General features: G+C 41.6%; 4 protein-coding genes across 6 annotated transcripts; all 4 read right to left on the bottom strand.

Moving 5' to 3' along the window:
- Positions 1-1594: 1594 nt before the first annotated feature.
- LOC120905183 (phenoloxidase-activating factor 3-like) lies at positions 1595-3080 on the bottom strand. 2 transcript variants are annotated; one of them, XM_040316043.1, is made up of 5 exons: positions 3008-3080; positions 2785-2936; positions 2461-2720; positions 2173-2342; positions 1595-2101 (listed from the first exon to the last, which is right to left on the bottom strand). In XM_040316043.1, the coding sequence occupies exons 1-5, from the start codon at positions 3063-3065 to the stop codon at positions 1716-1718; spliced, it is 1026 nt and encodes a 341-aa protein (XP_040171977.1). In that variant the 5' UTR covers positions 3066-3080; the 3' UTR covers positions 1595-1715. The 2 variants fall into 2 exon arrangements, with proteins under 2 accessions (XP_040171977.1, XP_040171978.1); XM_040316044.1 differs by having other exon boundaries at positions 2461-2711.
- Positions 3081-4829: 1749 nt separating this feature from the next.
- On the bottom strand, positions 4830-6322 carry LOC120905185 (CLIP domain-containing serine protease 2-like). The gene is made up of 4 exons (XM_040316047.1): positions 6191-6322; positions 5918-6110; positions 5616-5785; positions 4830-5547 (listed from the first exon to the last, which is right to left on the bottom strand). The coding sequence occupies exons 1-4, from the start codon at positions 6246-6248 to the stop codon at positions 5144-5146; spliced, it is 825 nt and encodes a 274-aa protein (XP_040171981.1). The 5' UTR covers positions 6249-6322; the 3' UTR covers positions 4830-5143.
- A 1228-nt stretch (positions 6323-7550) lies between these two features.
- Positions 7551-9041, bottom strand: LOC120905184 (phenoloxidase-activating factor 3-like). 2 transcript variants are annotated; one of them, XM_040316045.1, is made up of 5 exons: positions 8955-9041; positions 8749-8900; positions 8419-8678; positions 8131-8300; positions 7551-8060 (listed from the first exon to the last, which is right to left on the bottom strand). In XM_040316045.1, the coding sequence occupies exons 1-5, from the start codon at positions 9010-9012 to the stop codon at positions 7675-7677; spliced, it is 1026 nt and encodes a 341-aa protein (XP_040171979.1). In that variant the 5' UTR covers positions 9013-9041; the 3' UTR covers positions 7551-7674. The 2 variants fall into 2 exon arrangements, with proteins under 2 accessions (XP_040171979.1, XP_040171980.1); XM_040316046.1 differs by having other exon boundaries at positions 8419-8669.
- A 1748-nt stretch (positions 9042-10789) lies between these two features.
- Positions 10790-12767, bottom strand: LOC120905182 (phenoloxidase-activating factor 3-like). The gene is made up of 5 exons (XM_040316042.1): positions 12674-12767; positions 12449-12600; positions 12129-12388; positions 11448-11617; positions 10790-11371 (listed from the first exon to the last, which is right to left on the bottom strand). Exons 1-5 carry the CDS (start codon positions 12729-12731, stop codon positions 10965-10967), a joined length of 1047 nt encoding a protein of 348 aa, XP_040171976.1. The 5' UTR covers positions 12732-12767; the 3' UTR covers positions 10790-10964.
- Positions 12768-14067: the final 1300 nt, after the last annotated feature.

Genomic DNA, 14067 nt, shown 5'->3' with positions numbered 1-14067 from the left:
TGCACGCAACAGATCTACACACTTAAAAATTTTTTCCGAATCTCGGTTAATTTTTGCCGAGATCTGCACAACTGAGATCTCGGCAAAGATCTCGGTTAAATTTCTGTTGCCGAAAGCTCGGTTAAAAATGCAATTGACATTTTGTGTTGACATTTACGTTTAACCGAGATTTTCGGTTAGAGCAATCCGAGATTTCAGCTAATTATAAAAACAATATTTTTTTTTTAATTTTAGTGGTTTTATTTGCGTAAAAAGTTAGTTTGAGTTATAAATACAAACACAATTATTTATTGAGACATAACCATAACAGCCAGAGCCCATGCTGATTGCCGATGTACATTTTCTGCAGCATGATGCCACCATCGTATCTGTAGTTGGACGGCAGGAAGTCACCTCCCCCCCAATTGTGAGAGTTGTGGTGGGATGGGAAGCGCAGGGACGGGCGCCGATACAACACCAGATGGTGTACAGCGTCTGGATGTAGTAAGGGTGCAGGAAGATGGGCCGGGCATAGAGCGGACACCGGTACAGACACGGTTCTGTAAAGCGGGCAGAGTGAAACAAGCCTGAGTGAACCCTGATTGGAAGTCACGTGGTCGAGTATTTGGATATTTACCTCGTGAAGGTAACTGGAAATGAAACCTGGAAGTCCGAACGGGCCGGCAAAGGTTGGTCCAATCGAACTAGCATCCGGTAATCCTTGGATAAGGACTGCTTCGAGCGACGATCTTATGTGCACTGGCTACGTGCGTTGACAGAGCTTCGTAGCCCACCCGTGTCCGATCGTACGCTACTGATGATCGGTTTCTTCACGCTGGGTGTCATATTTTCATTTATTTTTCACACTATTGATTTTATAACACAAAATCACTCCGAAAGGTTTCTGCATCGACTAAATGATGAATGACAGATAGAAAACCGAGCCTCGGCTAACTCAAATAGCATGGCCGAAATTTCGGTTATTTTGACGGATGACCTCGGTGACAGCAGTGTTAACGTACGTAATCGGCATGTTGTGTTGCCGAGTTTCGGTTAAAATATTTGTTTAACTGATATTTCAGTTTTAAATGGTACTGATTATCGGCATTGGGAAATTTTCAACTGACATATCAGCAAGAATCGAAAGAGCCGACGAATTTCGGCAGTTTTTTTAACCGAGGTCGTGAAATATTTTTAAGTGTGTAGAGTTCGATTCGGAACGTAGGTTCGGAATCAGTTGTCGGAATCGATTCCGGGATCGGCTCCCGAATTGGTTCCGGAATAGGTTCCGAAATTGGTTCTGGAATTGGTTCCGGAATCGATTCCAGCATCGGAATCGGCTCCGGAATTGATTCCGAACACGGAATCGGAATCGGGTAGGTCCAATTCCGAGCTCCATCCACTAGTTCCTAAAATCATATTTAATCAATTAATGAGACACGATAAATCATTTGAATGAGAAGAACTAAACCTTCGCTACTATTTATGTGGGAATGGGTTCGACAACCCTGGTATAATTTGTCAATTGGGAACGAAATGAAATTTACTTCGAGTGTAAGAGTGTGAGGGGTAGCAGTAGCAATCGGGAAGTCGAAGCGAACAGTCAATAAACGAATTTCATGAACCTATACCCTTTCTACATTTATTATCATTTTTAGAATCGATCAAATCATCCATTAGCATTCCGTTTATGTTTTTGAATAGAGTTCCAACCACATCACAGTTCGATCACACGATCACTCTTCGATATTGCTCACTATCCAATCAACGAAACTTTCCACTCTGGTGTACACGGTGGATTCATTTTGCGTGCAAATGTCCATCCCAAAAGCATGTGCCCCGTATATGACGTGGCGTCCATTGCGGGCCTGAGCTGTTAGTGATGCACCGTATGGTTTTGCACAATCATCGTTTGGAGCCAATTCGATCGCACACATCTGAGAATTATGAACCGTCCTCCATAGCCAACTTTGACAATACTCGTTTGCAACCAGATGAACTTCGCTTATCGCTACCGCGTCTGTGTCCAACAAAGCGTAATCCTCTTTTCGTGTAACAATGAAATATTTTGTATCTGTCGTCTGATATTCGGGTCCCATTGGGAGACAGATTGGACGTACATCTATCAAAGGCATATGGTAACAGATTATTGGCAAAGGCTTGGGGAAAAAACATACTCACTCCATTACTTACCACTATTAAACGATGCGTCTCGTGCCAAACGTACCAGGCCGATGTTGTTAAACAGCCATGGCTTGTTGGAACTATCGTGTCCGATGGTGCGTTCGATGGGGATGTCTTGAGGTTTCAGTGTACACGCGCCGCGCCCATCACAATCCTTCTTTCGAAGCTGCACAAATGCACTAGAACGAGCGTCACAAGAAAATAATGGTGTTATCTTCTTTTGTTAGCATTATGCTGGAGAGGATCACTACATCAACTCTATCACGTGCACCTTGGTTATGGGGATGGGGTACTTACAGGTTCTTGCTTATTATGCAGAACGCAGTCGTCAGCACGTAGCGTTTACTGATTAAGGTTCCGGCACAGTGATACTCCCCGGAACTTGTTTTTAGTAATGCTATCCATGGAAGCTTCCCAAGAGTGCCATTATTTTCTACAGATTCGTTGCTGTGCATTCGGTTCATTCCACAATTTTCGAGGTCAAGCAAATCTAAGCCAGGCTTACGACTGTCCCTCGGTTCGCTGGGAGCCGGTGGTTCGCAACATACCTTGTATTTTTGGAATAGAATGGACAATATTCCACACTTTCTCGTATGTAAAGTTTAAATCACGAATACTTACAGTCCACCCATCGATAGTGGGTTCCCTCTCACAGACACGCGCTCTAAACTGGTTCATTGTTGCCTCTGTCCACGTGGCCCTTGAGTTAGACCCAAACAGTGGGCATTTCTCAATCGGTAGACAGATGTCGCCACCGGTGCATTTATTGAACTCTAAAAACACCAGCAATTAATTGACTTCGGACGTTTGGTAGCTTTATCCGAATGCGTTCCATTAAACTTACGTGCGGTAGCTTGATGTGCACCGTGGAGCGCGATCAGAAGAATTGTTACTCCCAGCATTATCAGTGCTGTTGTGAGCATGACTACATAGGATCTAGATGGCTTTTATAGTCCGGAAAGCAACCGTGTACGATGGACGGGGTGGGGTCTTGTGATGTTTTGATTCCTGTGAAACAAATGATCAACAATCTGATTGCGCTATGCGCGTATGCGCTGATTGCGCTATACGCGTATGCCTAACAGTTCAGCTAGAAGAAGAAAAAATGAAAGTGTGCGGCAATCGTAGAATAGTTCGCACCTCACATCTGTATTAGTTCACCTTTTTTTCTGTAAATAAACAGCATTTTCGCGGAAATAGCGTCACATCTGAAGGTTCCGTGTCTTCGTCAAAGGATTTTAATCGTACTCTTGTTATTCAGTAGCTCAGTAGTTATACCGACCAGTTTACAGGGCTATTCAGCAGATCTTTGGAGGCGTGCGTAACGTCAGCGGTGTACACAGTTATGGCAGTGTGCGCTAGCTCTGTGGGATAGGGAAATATATTTATGTATAAACGTATGCCCTGTAAAAATCACTTTGCAGTGCGATCTACACAATCCACAATAAACAATATGGAATAACACCCCAATTGACCCCAATTTTCAAGCACGAATAATCGGGGATTCGAGCAAATTCCCTTAAACTAGAGCCTTAAACTTCCCTTAAACTGCACCAGTTTAAGTAAATTTAGAAAAAGGCCTTAAAAATCAACTGTGATGGGGCTTTTTCGTTGTTTTCTTTTAGATTCGCTCGGAAATGATGTTTCCTATCGTTATAGTTGATCATGTAGCCATTTTATACATATATAATATCGATTTTTTATAAAATAACATCACACAAAATTTGCTTTTGTTTTTCATAAAAAATCAAAGCTACGAATGTAAAATGAGCTCGACGGCATCGTCAATTGATAGTAAAAAGTCCAATTTACGAACTCACCAAATCCTAGCGCTTTCAACTCACTCGATCACACACAAATCTACAAATTCAGGCGTATCGAGTACTAATCGAGCAGATATGAGAAAATACATTTTGGACCAAATGTCACTTGGGACATTTCTATATTTTCATCTGATACTTCAATAGGGCACGTACTACTTTCGCTGATTTTTTGTTTGAATATTTTGGTTTTACAGAATAATTTTTCTTTTAAATTCTAAACTTATGCTTCATTTTGCCTGTAATAATTTTACTCAATTAAAATGTTTCTTTTTAGTTTGGAAACTTTGGGTTGTAAGTTTATAGCTAGGACATCCCTTTATATCTAGATCGTAAAATTAGGACAAAGTATTGGAAATCTGCTCAAAAGATAACGCTATCCTTATTCACATCTGAAGTACAGTTAATAGTCACATCAGAGACGTTGTGAGAGGAGACCGTTCATGTTATGTGTCTCTGTTCTGGATTGATTCATCGTAGAAATTTTCATGGTGTTCATCTTTGACCGATTATGTACATGATAGGATAGTCAGTCCCACATATGAGTCTATACGGGACTTGGAACCAATGACGGGCATGTTGTTAGGTAGTTCGAGTTGATGACTGTACCACAGGACTGACCCAAAATTAACAGACCGACCAGGATTAATAGATTAAATTAGTTGTAACATTTCATAAACTTTTGGGTTGTAATTAAAAGATCTATTTGGGTTTAAAACACCACGTATATGAATTTTTTTTTTATTTATTCATGTTGTTTTATTTATATTGTTAATGTTTTTTAAATAATTTATTTCATGTAAATAATTTTCATGCAATTTAGAGATATCTAAAGTAAAAACAGTATTCAAAGGGCTTGTTTATCATTTTTTAAAGAATGTAAGGCGATGATTTAGATTACACATCTTAAACCTGTCGAGAAGTATTATTTTCTGTCAAATCGTAATCGCACAACCGTACACAGCAAAACGACATAATTTATATCTTCACGACACGTTACGAAAGAGACATGTTTCACTCTGTCACGATGTTGCGCAATGCTGATTTTATTCACAACGCTAAAAATCGCCAAAATCATCCACCGACTCACATTTTACAGCCAAACGGTGTATTAAAAGGAGCAGTTAGAGCAATGCAAAGCAGAGCAACAAATCGTACGTTCACTCTTCGAGATTATTCAATATCCAATTGATGAAGCTTTCCACCCTGGTGTACACGACGGGTGAATTATCTAGATTGCAAGCGTTCAACCCGTAAGAAACTACCCCGTACTGGACGTGGCGTCCATTGCGGCCTAACGCTGTCAGTGGTCCACCGGAGTTTCTACAGTCATCGAAACGACCCGATTGGAGCGCACAGATTTGAGATTCGTGAATCGTTCTTTTCATCTGTATCAGCTCATTTAGACGATTCTGACACTGATCAGCAGTGATCCGATCAACCTCAGTAATTTCGATCGTGTCAGTGTTCAACGAAGCGTAGTCCTGTCCTCGTGGAGCAACGAAGTACTTAGATGTCGTCGTCTGGTATTCGGGTCCCATTGGGAGACAAATTGGGCGTACATCTGGTAAAGGCATAGGGTAACACATTATTTGGGAAGGCTTGGAAAAACATGCTTTCTCGATTACATACCGCTATTAAACGATGCGTCTCGTGCCAAACGCACCAGGGCGATGTCGTGCGACTGCACTGGTTTGTTGTAACTATCGTGTCCGATGGTGCGTTCGATGGGGATGTCTTCTTTTGCTAGTGTGCACACGCCGCTCTCATCACAATCCTTCTTTCGTAGCTGAACAAATGCACTAAAAGGAGCGACATAGGAAAAACAAATTGCTTTACAAATCGTCCTTCTATAGCATTTTGCTGGAGAGGATCACTTTATTGGCAAATTCACTCCATCACGTGCACCTTGGTCATGGGGATGGGGTACTTACAGATCGTTGTGTCCTAAGCAGTGGGCAGCCGTCAGCACGTAGCGTTTACTAATCAAACTGCCGCCACAGATATGGTGCCCAGGACTCGATTTTATCGACGCTATCCATGGAAGCTGCCCAAGATTGTCATTATTTCCCAAAGTTTCGTTGTTTTGCATCCGGTTCATTCCACAGCCTTCGAGGTCAAGCAAATCTAAGCCAGCAAAAAACACCACCAATTAATTTACTGCTGAGGTTTCGTACCTTAACAAGAATGCGTTCCACCAAACTTACGTGCCGTAGCTTGATGTGCGCCGTGCAGCGCGATCAGTAGAATTGTTACTCCCAGCATTCTCTGGATGATTATTTTTATTGATTTTTATAGAGCCTTTGAGCCTATTGACTTCTTTCGCCTCTGCAACTTTCAGAACGATTGTGAGCTTTGGTAGAATCTAGCTGGCTTTTATAGTCCTAGAAGCAACCGTGTACGATGAACGGGATGGGGTCTCGTGGTGTTTTGATTACCGCGAAACAAATGTAGAACAATCTGATTGCGCTATTGTGTGCCTATAGCTATCAGTTCAGCTAAAAGAAGAAGAACTGAAAGTGTGCTGCAAATGTAGAGTAGTTCACATCTTGCATGTTTTTTTCGTATAAAATAAATAAACAGCATCGTTGCGGCACACATTTCATTGAAGGATTCTAAGGCCTTCGTCAAAGTGCATTAACTGTATTCTTAATACGGTTAATAATGGTCAAATTTCATAGTGGTCTAAAAATATTAATAATTACTAAACAATAATATACGGCAAGTGAAACAAATGTGAAACAAGTCATATTGTTGCATTTATTATTGAAATAGTGTACGATTGAAAACAGGCGACTAATGAGAAACTGCGCCCGTGATTTTCTAATTTCCCATAAGTAACGAGACGAGCATTTGAGGTCAGCAGTTTGGTTTAAAGAGCACTTAACTCAGTTATCTTCAGTATACAATTTATGCTAAATTCCTTCGCTAATTTCTACGCTGCACTGCCGGCACTCGTCGACTAGCAGAATCGGGAGTCGCGTTGAACAGGCGCTGTATCGGAATCGGAATCGGAACAGTTTCATGATTGGTTTTAGAACCGCAATATATCTAGTAACAGTTCCAGTTCGCTTTGAATCCAGTATCTGTTCTTATTCCTGTTTGTACTCAAGATCAGTTCCAAAAACGGTATAGATTTAGTATCAGGTTCTAGTCTAGTTTGGGTTTAAGATCAGTTCCAAATATGCGTATGGGTGCGTGATCAGTTCCAAGACCAGTATGAGTTCATGATTAGTTCCAGGACCAATTTGGATTTACTATCAGTTCCAGAACCGGTGTGGATTCAGTATGAGTTTTGTCATCATTGTAGGTTTATGATCATTTCCAGGACTGAAATTGGTTCGTGATTGAATTTCATAATCGGTATGGGTTCGTGATCGGTTCCGAAATAAGTATTGGTTCAGTATCATTTGTAGCACCTGCATGTGTTCAGTATCAGTTACCTAACCATTGAGTTTAGAATCAGTACCTAGTGAGGTGTATTTAGAGGTATTTACCCCACAGTACACCTCTGCACGCAACGAACCAGAGTTAACCATATTTAATTAATTAATGAGACACGATAAATCATTTGAATGAGAACAACTAAACTTTCGCTACTATTTATTGTCATTTTTAGAATCGATCAAATCATCCATTAACGATGTATGTTTTTGAAAAAGAGTTCCAAGAGGAACGTTCGATCACACGATCACTCTTCGATATTGCTCACTATCCAATCAACGAAACTTTCCACTCTGGTGTACACGGTGGATTCATTTTGCGTGCAAATGTCCATCCCAAAAGCATGTGCCCCGTATATGACGTGGCGTCCATTGCGGGCCTGAGCTGTTAGTGATGCACCGTATGGTTTTGCACAATCATCGTTTGGAGCCAATTCGATCGCACACATCTGAGAATTATGAACCGTCCTCTGTAGCCAACTTTGACAATACTCATTTGCAACCAGATGAACTTCGCTTATCGCTACCGCGTCTGTGTCCAACAAAGCGTAATCCTCTTTTCGTGTAACAATGAAATATTTTGTATCTGTCGTCTGATATTCGGGTCCCATTGGGAGACAGATTGGACGTACATCTGGCAAAGGCATATGATAACAGATTATTGGCAAAGGCTTGGGGAAAAACATACTCACTCCATTACTTACCACTATTAAACGATGCGTCTCGTGCCAAACGTACCAGGCCGATGTTGTTAAACAGCCATGGCTTGTTGGAACTATCGTGTCCGATGGTGCGTTCGATGGGGATGTCTTGAGGTTTCAGTGTACACGCGCCGCGCCCATCACAATCCTTCTTTCGAAGCTGCACAAATGCACTAGAACGAGCGTCACAAGAAAATAATGGTGTTATCTTCTTTTTTTAGCGTTCTGCTGGAGAGGATCACTACATCAACTCTATCACGTGCACCTTGGTTATGGGGATGGGGTACTTACAGGTTCTTGCTTATTATGCAGAACGCAGTCGTCAGCACGTAGCGTTTACTGATTAAGGTTCCGGCACAGTGATACTCCCCGGAACTTGTTTTTAGTAATGCTATCCATGGAAGCTTCCCAAGAGTGCCATTATTTTCTACAGATTCGTTGCTGTGCATTCGGTTCATTCCACAATTTTCGAGGTCAAGCAAATCTAAGCCAGGCTTACGACTGTCCCTCGGTTCGCTGGGAGCCGGTGGTTCGCAACATACCTTGTATTTTTGGAATAGAATGGACAATATTCCACACTTTCTCGTATGTAAAGTATGTTCTTCAATTACGAATACTTACAGTCCACCCATCGATAGTGGGTTCCCTCTCACAGACACGCGCTCTAAACTGGTTCATTGTTGCCTCTGTCCACGTGGCCCTTGAGTTAGACCCAAACAGTGGGCATTGCTCGATCGGGATGCAGATGTCGCCACCGGTACATGTATTCAACTCTAAAAACGCCCGCAATTAATTAACCTAACACGAAAGCGCTCTAGTCTACTTACGTGCCGTAGCTTGATGTGCGCCGTGCAACGCGACCAATAGAATTGTTACTCCCAGCATTATCAGAGCGATTTGTTAGCTTTGGCTGGATCTAGCTGGCTTTTATATTCCTAGAACCAACCGTATACGATGAACGGGGTGGGCTCTGGTGATGTTTTGATTCCCGTGAAACAAATGATGAACAATCTGATTGTACTATTATGTGTCTATAGCAAGTTTTGCTAAGGAACAAGAAATTCAAGTGTGCGGCAAATGTAGAGTAGTTTAGATGTCTTTGATTTTTTTCCTAAAAAGTAAATAAACAGCATCGTTGGGGAAATAGCGTCACAATTTAAAACGTTTGATTCAAGGATGGTTACTTATCCTGTGCTGCAACCGTTTTGCACCGGTGTTTCTGAAAGCGCTGAAGGTTTCGTGTCTTCGTCAATCGCACTCTAGTGTTTATTCGTACTTTTTGTTTGTTCATAACTACTGTCACGTTTACAGGGCTATACAACAGCATGTGCTAGCTTTGTTAGATAGGGAAAGAGATTTATTTATGAACGCAAGCAGTAATAAATTTAGTGATTTTTAGCTTATTTTTTTATTTGTGATACATTTACTGAATTTAAACTTTTATTGACATTTTGGTACAAATAAATCCGTTATAACATTCAAGCTATTTAAGTTATTTTTGGACAGGATTAGGATTTAAGAACATTGGCTATTTTTTGACTTATTACGAACTGAATTTCAAAAGCTTTGATGTAACAAGTAAACACAAAGACCAAATATCTAAGTATTGTAGAACAATACGATGGTTTATACATAAATCATTTCAAAGATCTTGAAATTATGTTTGACAATCGCGAATGGTTCCGGTCACAAAACCATGTGCATAAACTTCATGTAATTCGATTAAAATGAGTGCGGATACATTTAATGGGGCAAAATGAAGTATCAGTTTAGAATAGAAATGAAATGAATGTTGTAGCTCATCCTTTGCTTCTATTTTTGTGCAGTAGTCTATTTTAACATGCCGGTCTCGTGGTACAGTCGTCAACTCGTACAACTTAACAGCATGCCCGTCATGGGTTCAAGCCTCAAATGGACCGTGCCACCATAAGTAGGACTGACTATCCTGCTATGGGGGGTTATCCAAAAGTCACTGTAAATCAACCCCACAAGTGGTAAAGGAAGCCCCTGACTGAAAACGGTTGTTGAGGCAAAAGAAAAAAAAAGCTATTTTGATATCACAAACCAAATAATTTTCTTGGATTTGACCTGTTAATTCTTTACCTCTTGGAGGATCAACCAATGTTGGCAGCCCATATGTTTATTCTTATTCTTCGTCAAGAGGCCTTCCATTGTGCAGGTTTTCTAAATTTATAAGTCAGCCGCACCCGCGAACTCGTTCGACGAGAAACATTCGTCGCTCATGAGTGGACAGGGTTGTACTGGCAGGTTGGGCAGTGCAAAACCTAGGCGGTTCTCTAATTTTTGATCCAGAGGGCTGTGAAATGAGTGAAAATGAGCGTCGCGGCGAACGTTTCCGGGTACAAACGAGTTCACCGGTACGGCACGGTACGGCGCGCTGCACTGTACACTACTGGATAATCAGTGCAGCGCGTCAAAAGTTTCTGGTAGTTGATTGTAACACGGATCCCGATACCAACAATGACATCAGTTTTTGAACCACGTTTATATTGAGTTGGAACATACATTGAGACTCTGGGCAAAAGACAACCGTATGCTTTTCATATCGGAGGTGAAAGAATGAAACGCGCTGTTGTAGATTACGCCTCTTACGCGTTATTTTCTGTCAAAATCGCAAACCGTAAACAGGAAAACGACATCATTTATATCTTCGAAACGTTACGAAGGAGACGGATTTCATTCTGTCGTGATGTTGCACAATTCCGGTTTTTATTCACAACGCTAAAATCGCCAGAATCATTCATCGACTCACATTTTATAGCCAAACGGTGTAATAAAAGGAGCGGTTAGAACAATGCAAAGTAGCAATCGTACGATCACTCTTCGAGATTGTGCAATATCCAATTGATGAAGCTTTCCACCCTGGTATATACGGAGGGTACATTTTCTAAAGAGCAATCTTGAACTCCATAGGAAACCACCCCGTGCTGCACGTTGCGTCCGAAGCGGTCCAGCGCTACCAGTGGTCCACCGGCGCTGGTAGCACACCCATCGAAGCTGCCCGCTTCGTACCCACAGATATGAGATTCCTGGATCTTGTGTTGCCTTTTAATCAGCTCTTGCAACCGATTCTCACAGTTTTCAGTCGTCAGTGGATGAACTTCCGTGATCGGGATCGTGTCGGTGTTCAGTGAAGCGTAATCCTGCCCATCTCGAGCAGTGAAATACTTCGCTCCTGCTGGCTGGTATTCGGGAGCCACTGGCAGACAGATCGGGAGCACATCTGTTAACGGTATATGAGTTATTAGTATTTATGCATACAAGGGTAGACAGAGGCCTATCATCCGCCAAATGCTTACCGTTATTGAACGAAACGTTTTGTGCCAAACGGACCAAGGCAATGTCGTTCAGTTTTCTCCGGGCACTGAAGCCATCGTGTGCGATGGCACGCTCGACGGGGATGTCTTGCGGTGCCAGTGTACACACGCCCTGCTCATCACAATCCTTCTTTCGAAGCTGCACAAATGTCCTGGCGTGTAGAAGACGTGTAAATATGGGCGCATTTAAAATGTATTGAGTTGAGCATTTATTGCGAGTTTCAGAGAATCAATCGATTCACTCAAGCAGGTGCTGCACATTCTCAGGATTGCAAGTTAAGTCGGAAAGAATGAACGAGATTAGCTCAGTTAGCTCAGTTCATTCAATTACAATCACAATTACCAAACTACGGTTGCATGAACGAATGAACGGACGGACGATAAACTGTTATAAATGAGCGAGGCAGTATTGCAATGCCTTTCACTGATAGGGCGAACATAATAGAATTCTTTCAAACATAAAAGAACGAAAACCTGCCGTTCACAGTCAGCACATTAACCGGAACGAACTAAGTGGATCAAATTTTTCAGAAAAGCACGGGTTTCCCAAGCCTAGTCCTCCTACCGGGACTATGCCTTTGGCCGGTTTTCACCACTTAACAGCCGCTTACCAAAGCTGCATTGGAATATCGAACGTCGATGCTGTTTGGATGGGTTACTTACACGTTTCTATTCTTTAAACAGTGGGCAACCGTCAGCACGTAGCGTTCACTGATAAGACTAGCAGCACAGGCAAACTCCCCGCTGCTCGTTTTTAGCAATGCCGTCCAAGGAAGTTGCCCAAGAGTGCCATTATTTTCCAAAGTTACGTTGCTGTGCATCCGGTTCATCCCACAGCCTTTGAGGTCAAGCAATGCTAAGCCACGCTTGCGACCATCGCTCGTTTCGTCGGAAGCTGATGGTTCGCAACATACCTTGTATATCTGGAATAGACAATATTGCACAGTTTCCTCTAATGTTACGTGTCAATCAGTAATACTCACCGTCTTATTATCACTATTGGTTTCTTGCTCACACACTCGCTTTTCAAACTCGTCCTGTACCGTCGGTGTCCACGTGATAGGTGGATCAGACCCAAATATTGGGCATTGTACAATCGGTACACAGATGTCACCACCAGAGCACTTATTCAACTCTAAAAAACACCAGCTATTAATAACCTTTAAGACATATGATAACTTAACACGATTGCGTTCAACTAAACTTACGTGGCGTTGCTTGATGAGCGCCGTGCAGCGCGACCAGTAGAATTGTTACTCTCAGCATTATCAGAACGATTGTGAGCTTCGGTTGCTCGTTCGCAACCGACTTTTATAATCCCAGAATCAAACTGGCTATGAGGGAGAGGTGGATTTTCCTGATATTTTGACTGTCCGCTTGGTGTATGCGGTGTGAGACAAATGATAGCTGTTGTGTTAGCGTATCTGCTTAGCGCAAAGGAGGAATGGAAGAATACGCCGATTGCAAAAAAACGAGTTAAGCATTTTTTCTTTTTCTTTCTTTTTCGGTGAATTCGGCAAATGGTGAGATCAGCAGTCTTGTAGGAAACTATTTTATCAATCAAGTATCAATTCATTTCACTCAATTTTGGAACGATTTACATAACTGCGTTGGGAAGATTATTGTATGAGTTCAAGGGGTGAACTCGATAATTGAACTTTGATTGCATTTATTGGGTTTGGGTTTGCATTTATTAAATTGCCGCGTTTTTTGGCCGGTACCAAATAAAACCGGATTTGTTCTAATACGCCATAAGATTTAAAATCGTGATTTCATAAGCGTGTCTTTTTGGAAAGACCGGTTCTTGTCATACAAACGGACGGCTTTTACTTGAAATGTCAGCCAACATCCGACTAGATATCGCTCATACTATTAAATTCCAATGGTACCTCTCGGAATTCCTCTACTTCAAACGAAATGTTTCAATCCATGTTGAATTTAAACTGTTTTTATGTCCTATAACATATCTTAACATAACATATCATATCATATCATATTTCATCAAACAAGATTATATTCGCTGGACCTGAGACTTGAGCATCGTTTGGTGCAGAAAGATTAACCGCGATCGTTAACAACGTCCCTACGTTGCCGGTTGGTAACATAACGTGTTTAGTGTTTTTGTCTAAATCGTATAGATAGTGCGTATTGTGTAGTATTGTGCGCTTTCTTTGTATGTCGCTCGCAAACCCTTGTTTGAATCACATTCTTTTGCGCACAGAGCCAACTGACCGTTGCCTTTTAGTTTGAAGTAAACAGCGTATTTGACTTTATCAAAATCAAAACTTTTCATAACGAATTTTATAGTTTCTTTTTTTCTAATATCTGTGCCTGGTCTCAAGCCTAGATGAAGCATTCTATTGCCATGTTTTAGGTTTTAGCCAATCTCTACGAATATCGATCTGAAACAGATAATGATAGATTGTCTTACTTCAGTCGCACATTTCGATGTGCAATGTGCGGACAACCTCAAAATCCATGTTGTTCTTTATCCATTTTACAGAACCATGCACCGTTCGACATAATTCATCAATGCTCCCTCTATGTCTATGTCATCAATGTCTATGCTGTCTAGCGCTTGGGAAAGTTGCAAACTATCAAC

Source organism: Anopheles arabiensis, chromosome 3 (genome assembly GCF_016920715.1).
Source record: "Anopheles arabiensis isolate DONGOLA chromosome 3, AaraD3, whole genome shotgun sequence".
In the NCBI taxonomy this organism is placed as follows: Eukaryota; Metazoa; Arthropoda; class Insecta; order Diptera; family Culicidae; genus Anopheles; species Anopheles arabiensis.
Note: the sequence above shows the minus strand (reverse complement) of the source record. Positions and strands in the feature narration are given on the sequence as shown.

Bases quoted from the DNA above. Each gene is read 5' to 3' on its own strand.
- LOC120905183 (XM_040316043.1), bottom strand. From the start codon at position 3,065: ATGCTGGGAGTAACAATTCTTCTGATCGCGCTCCACGGTGCACATCAA. The intron at 2,937-3,007 runs GTAAGTTTAATG...TGGTGTTTTTAG, and splicing joins TGCACATCAAGCTACCGCAC to AGTTCAATAAATGCACCGGT. The intron at 2,343-2,460 runs GTAAGTACCCCA...CGCTCGTTCTAG, and splicing joins TGCATAATAAGCAAGAACCT to TGCATTTGTGCAGCTTCGAA.
- LOC120905185 (XM_040316047.1), bottom strand. From the start codon at position 6,248: ATGCTGGGAGTAACAATTCTACTGATCGCGCTGCACGGCGCACATCAA. The intron at 6,111-6,190 runs GTAAGTTTGGTG...TTGCTGGCTTAG, and splicing joins CGCACATCAAGCTACGGCAC to ATTTGCTTGACCTCGAAGGC. The intron at 5,786-5,917 runs GTAAGTACCCCA...CGCTCCTTTTAG, and splicing joins TGCTTAGGACACAACGATCT to TGCATTTGTTCAGCTACGAA.
- LOC120905184 (XM_040316045.1), bottom strand. From the start codon at position 9,012: ATGCTGGGAGTAACAATTCTATTGGTCGCGTTGCACGGCGCACATCAA. The intron at 8,901-8,954 runs GTAAGTAGACTA...GGGCGTTTTTAG, and splicing joins CGCACATCAAGCTACGGCAC to AGTTGAATACATGTACCGGT. The intron at 8,061-8,130 runs GTAAGTAATGGA...TGCCTTTGCCAG, and splicing joins AGACGCATCGTTTAATAGTG to ATGTACGTCCAATCTGTCTC.
- LOC120905182 (XM_040316042.1), bottom strand. From the start codon at position 12,731: ATGCTGAGAGTAACAATTCTACTGGTCGCGCTGCACGGCGCTCATCAA. The intron at 12,601-12,673 runs GTAAGTTTAGTT...GGTGTTTTTTAG, and splicing joins CGCTCATCAAGCAACGCCAC to AGTTGAATAAGTGCTCTGGT. The intron at 11,618-12,128 runs GTAAGTAACCCA...TCTACACGCCAG, and splicing joins TGTTTAAAGAATAGAAACGT to GACATTTGTGCAGCTTCGAA.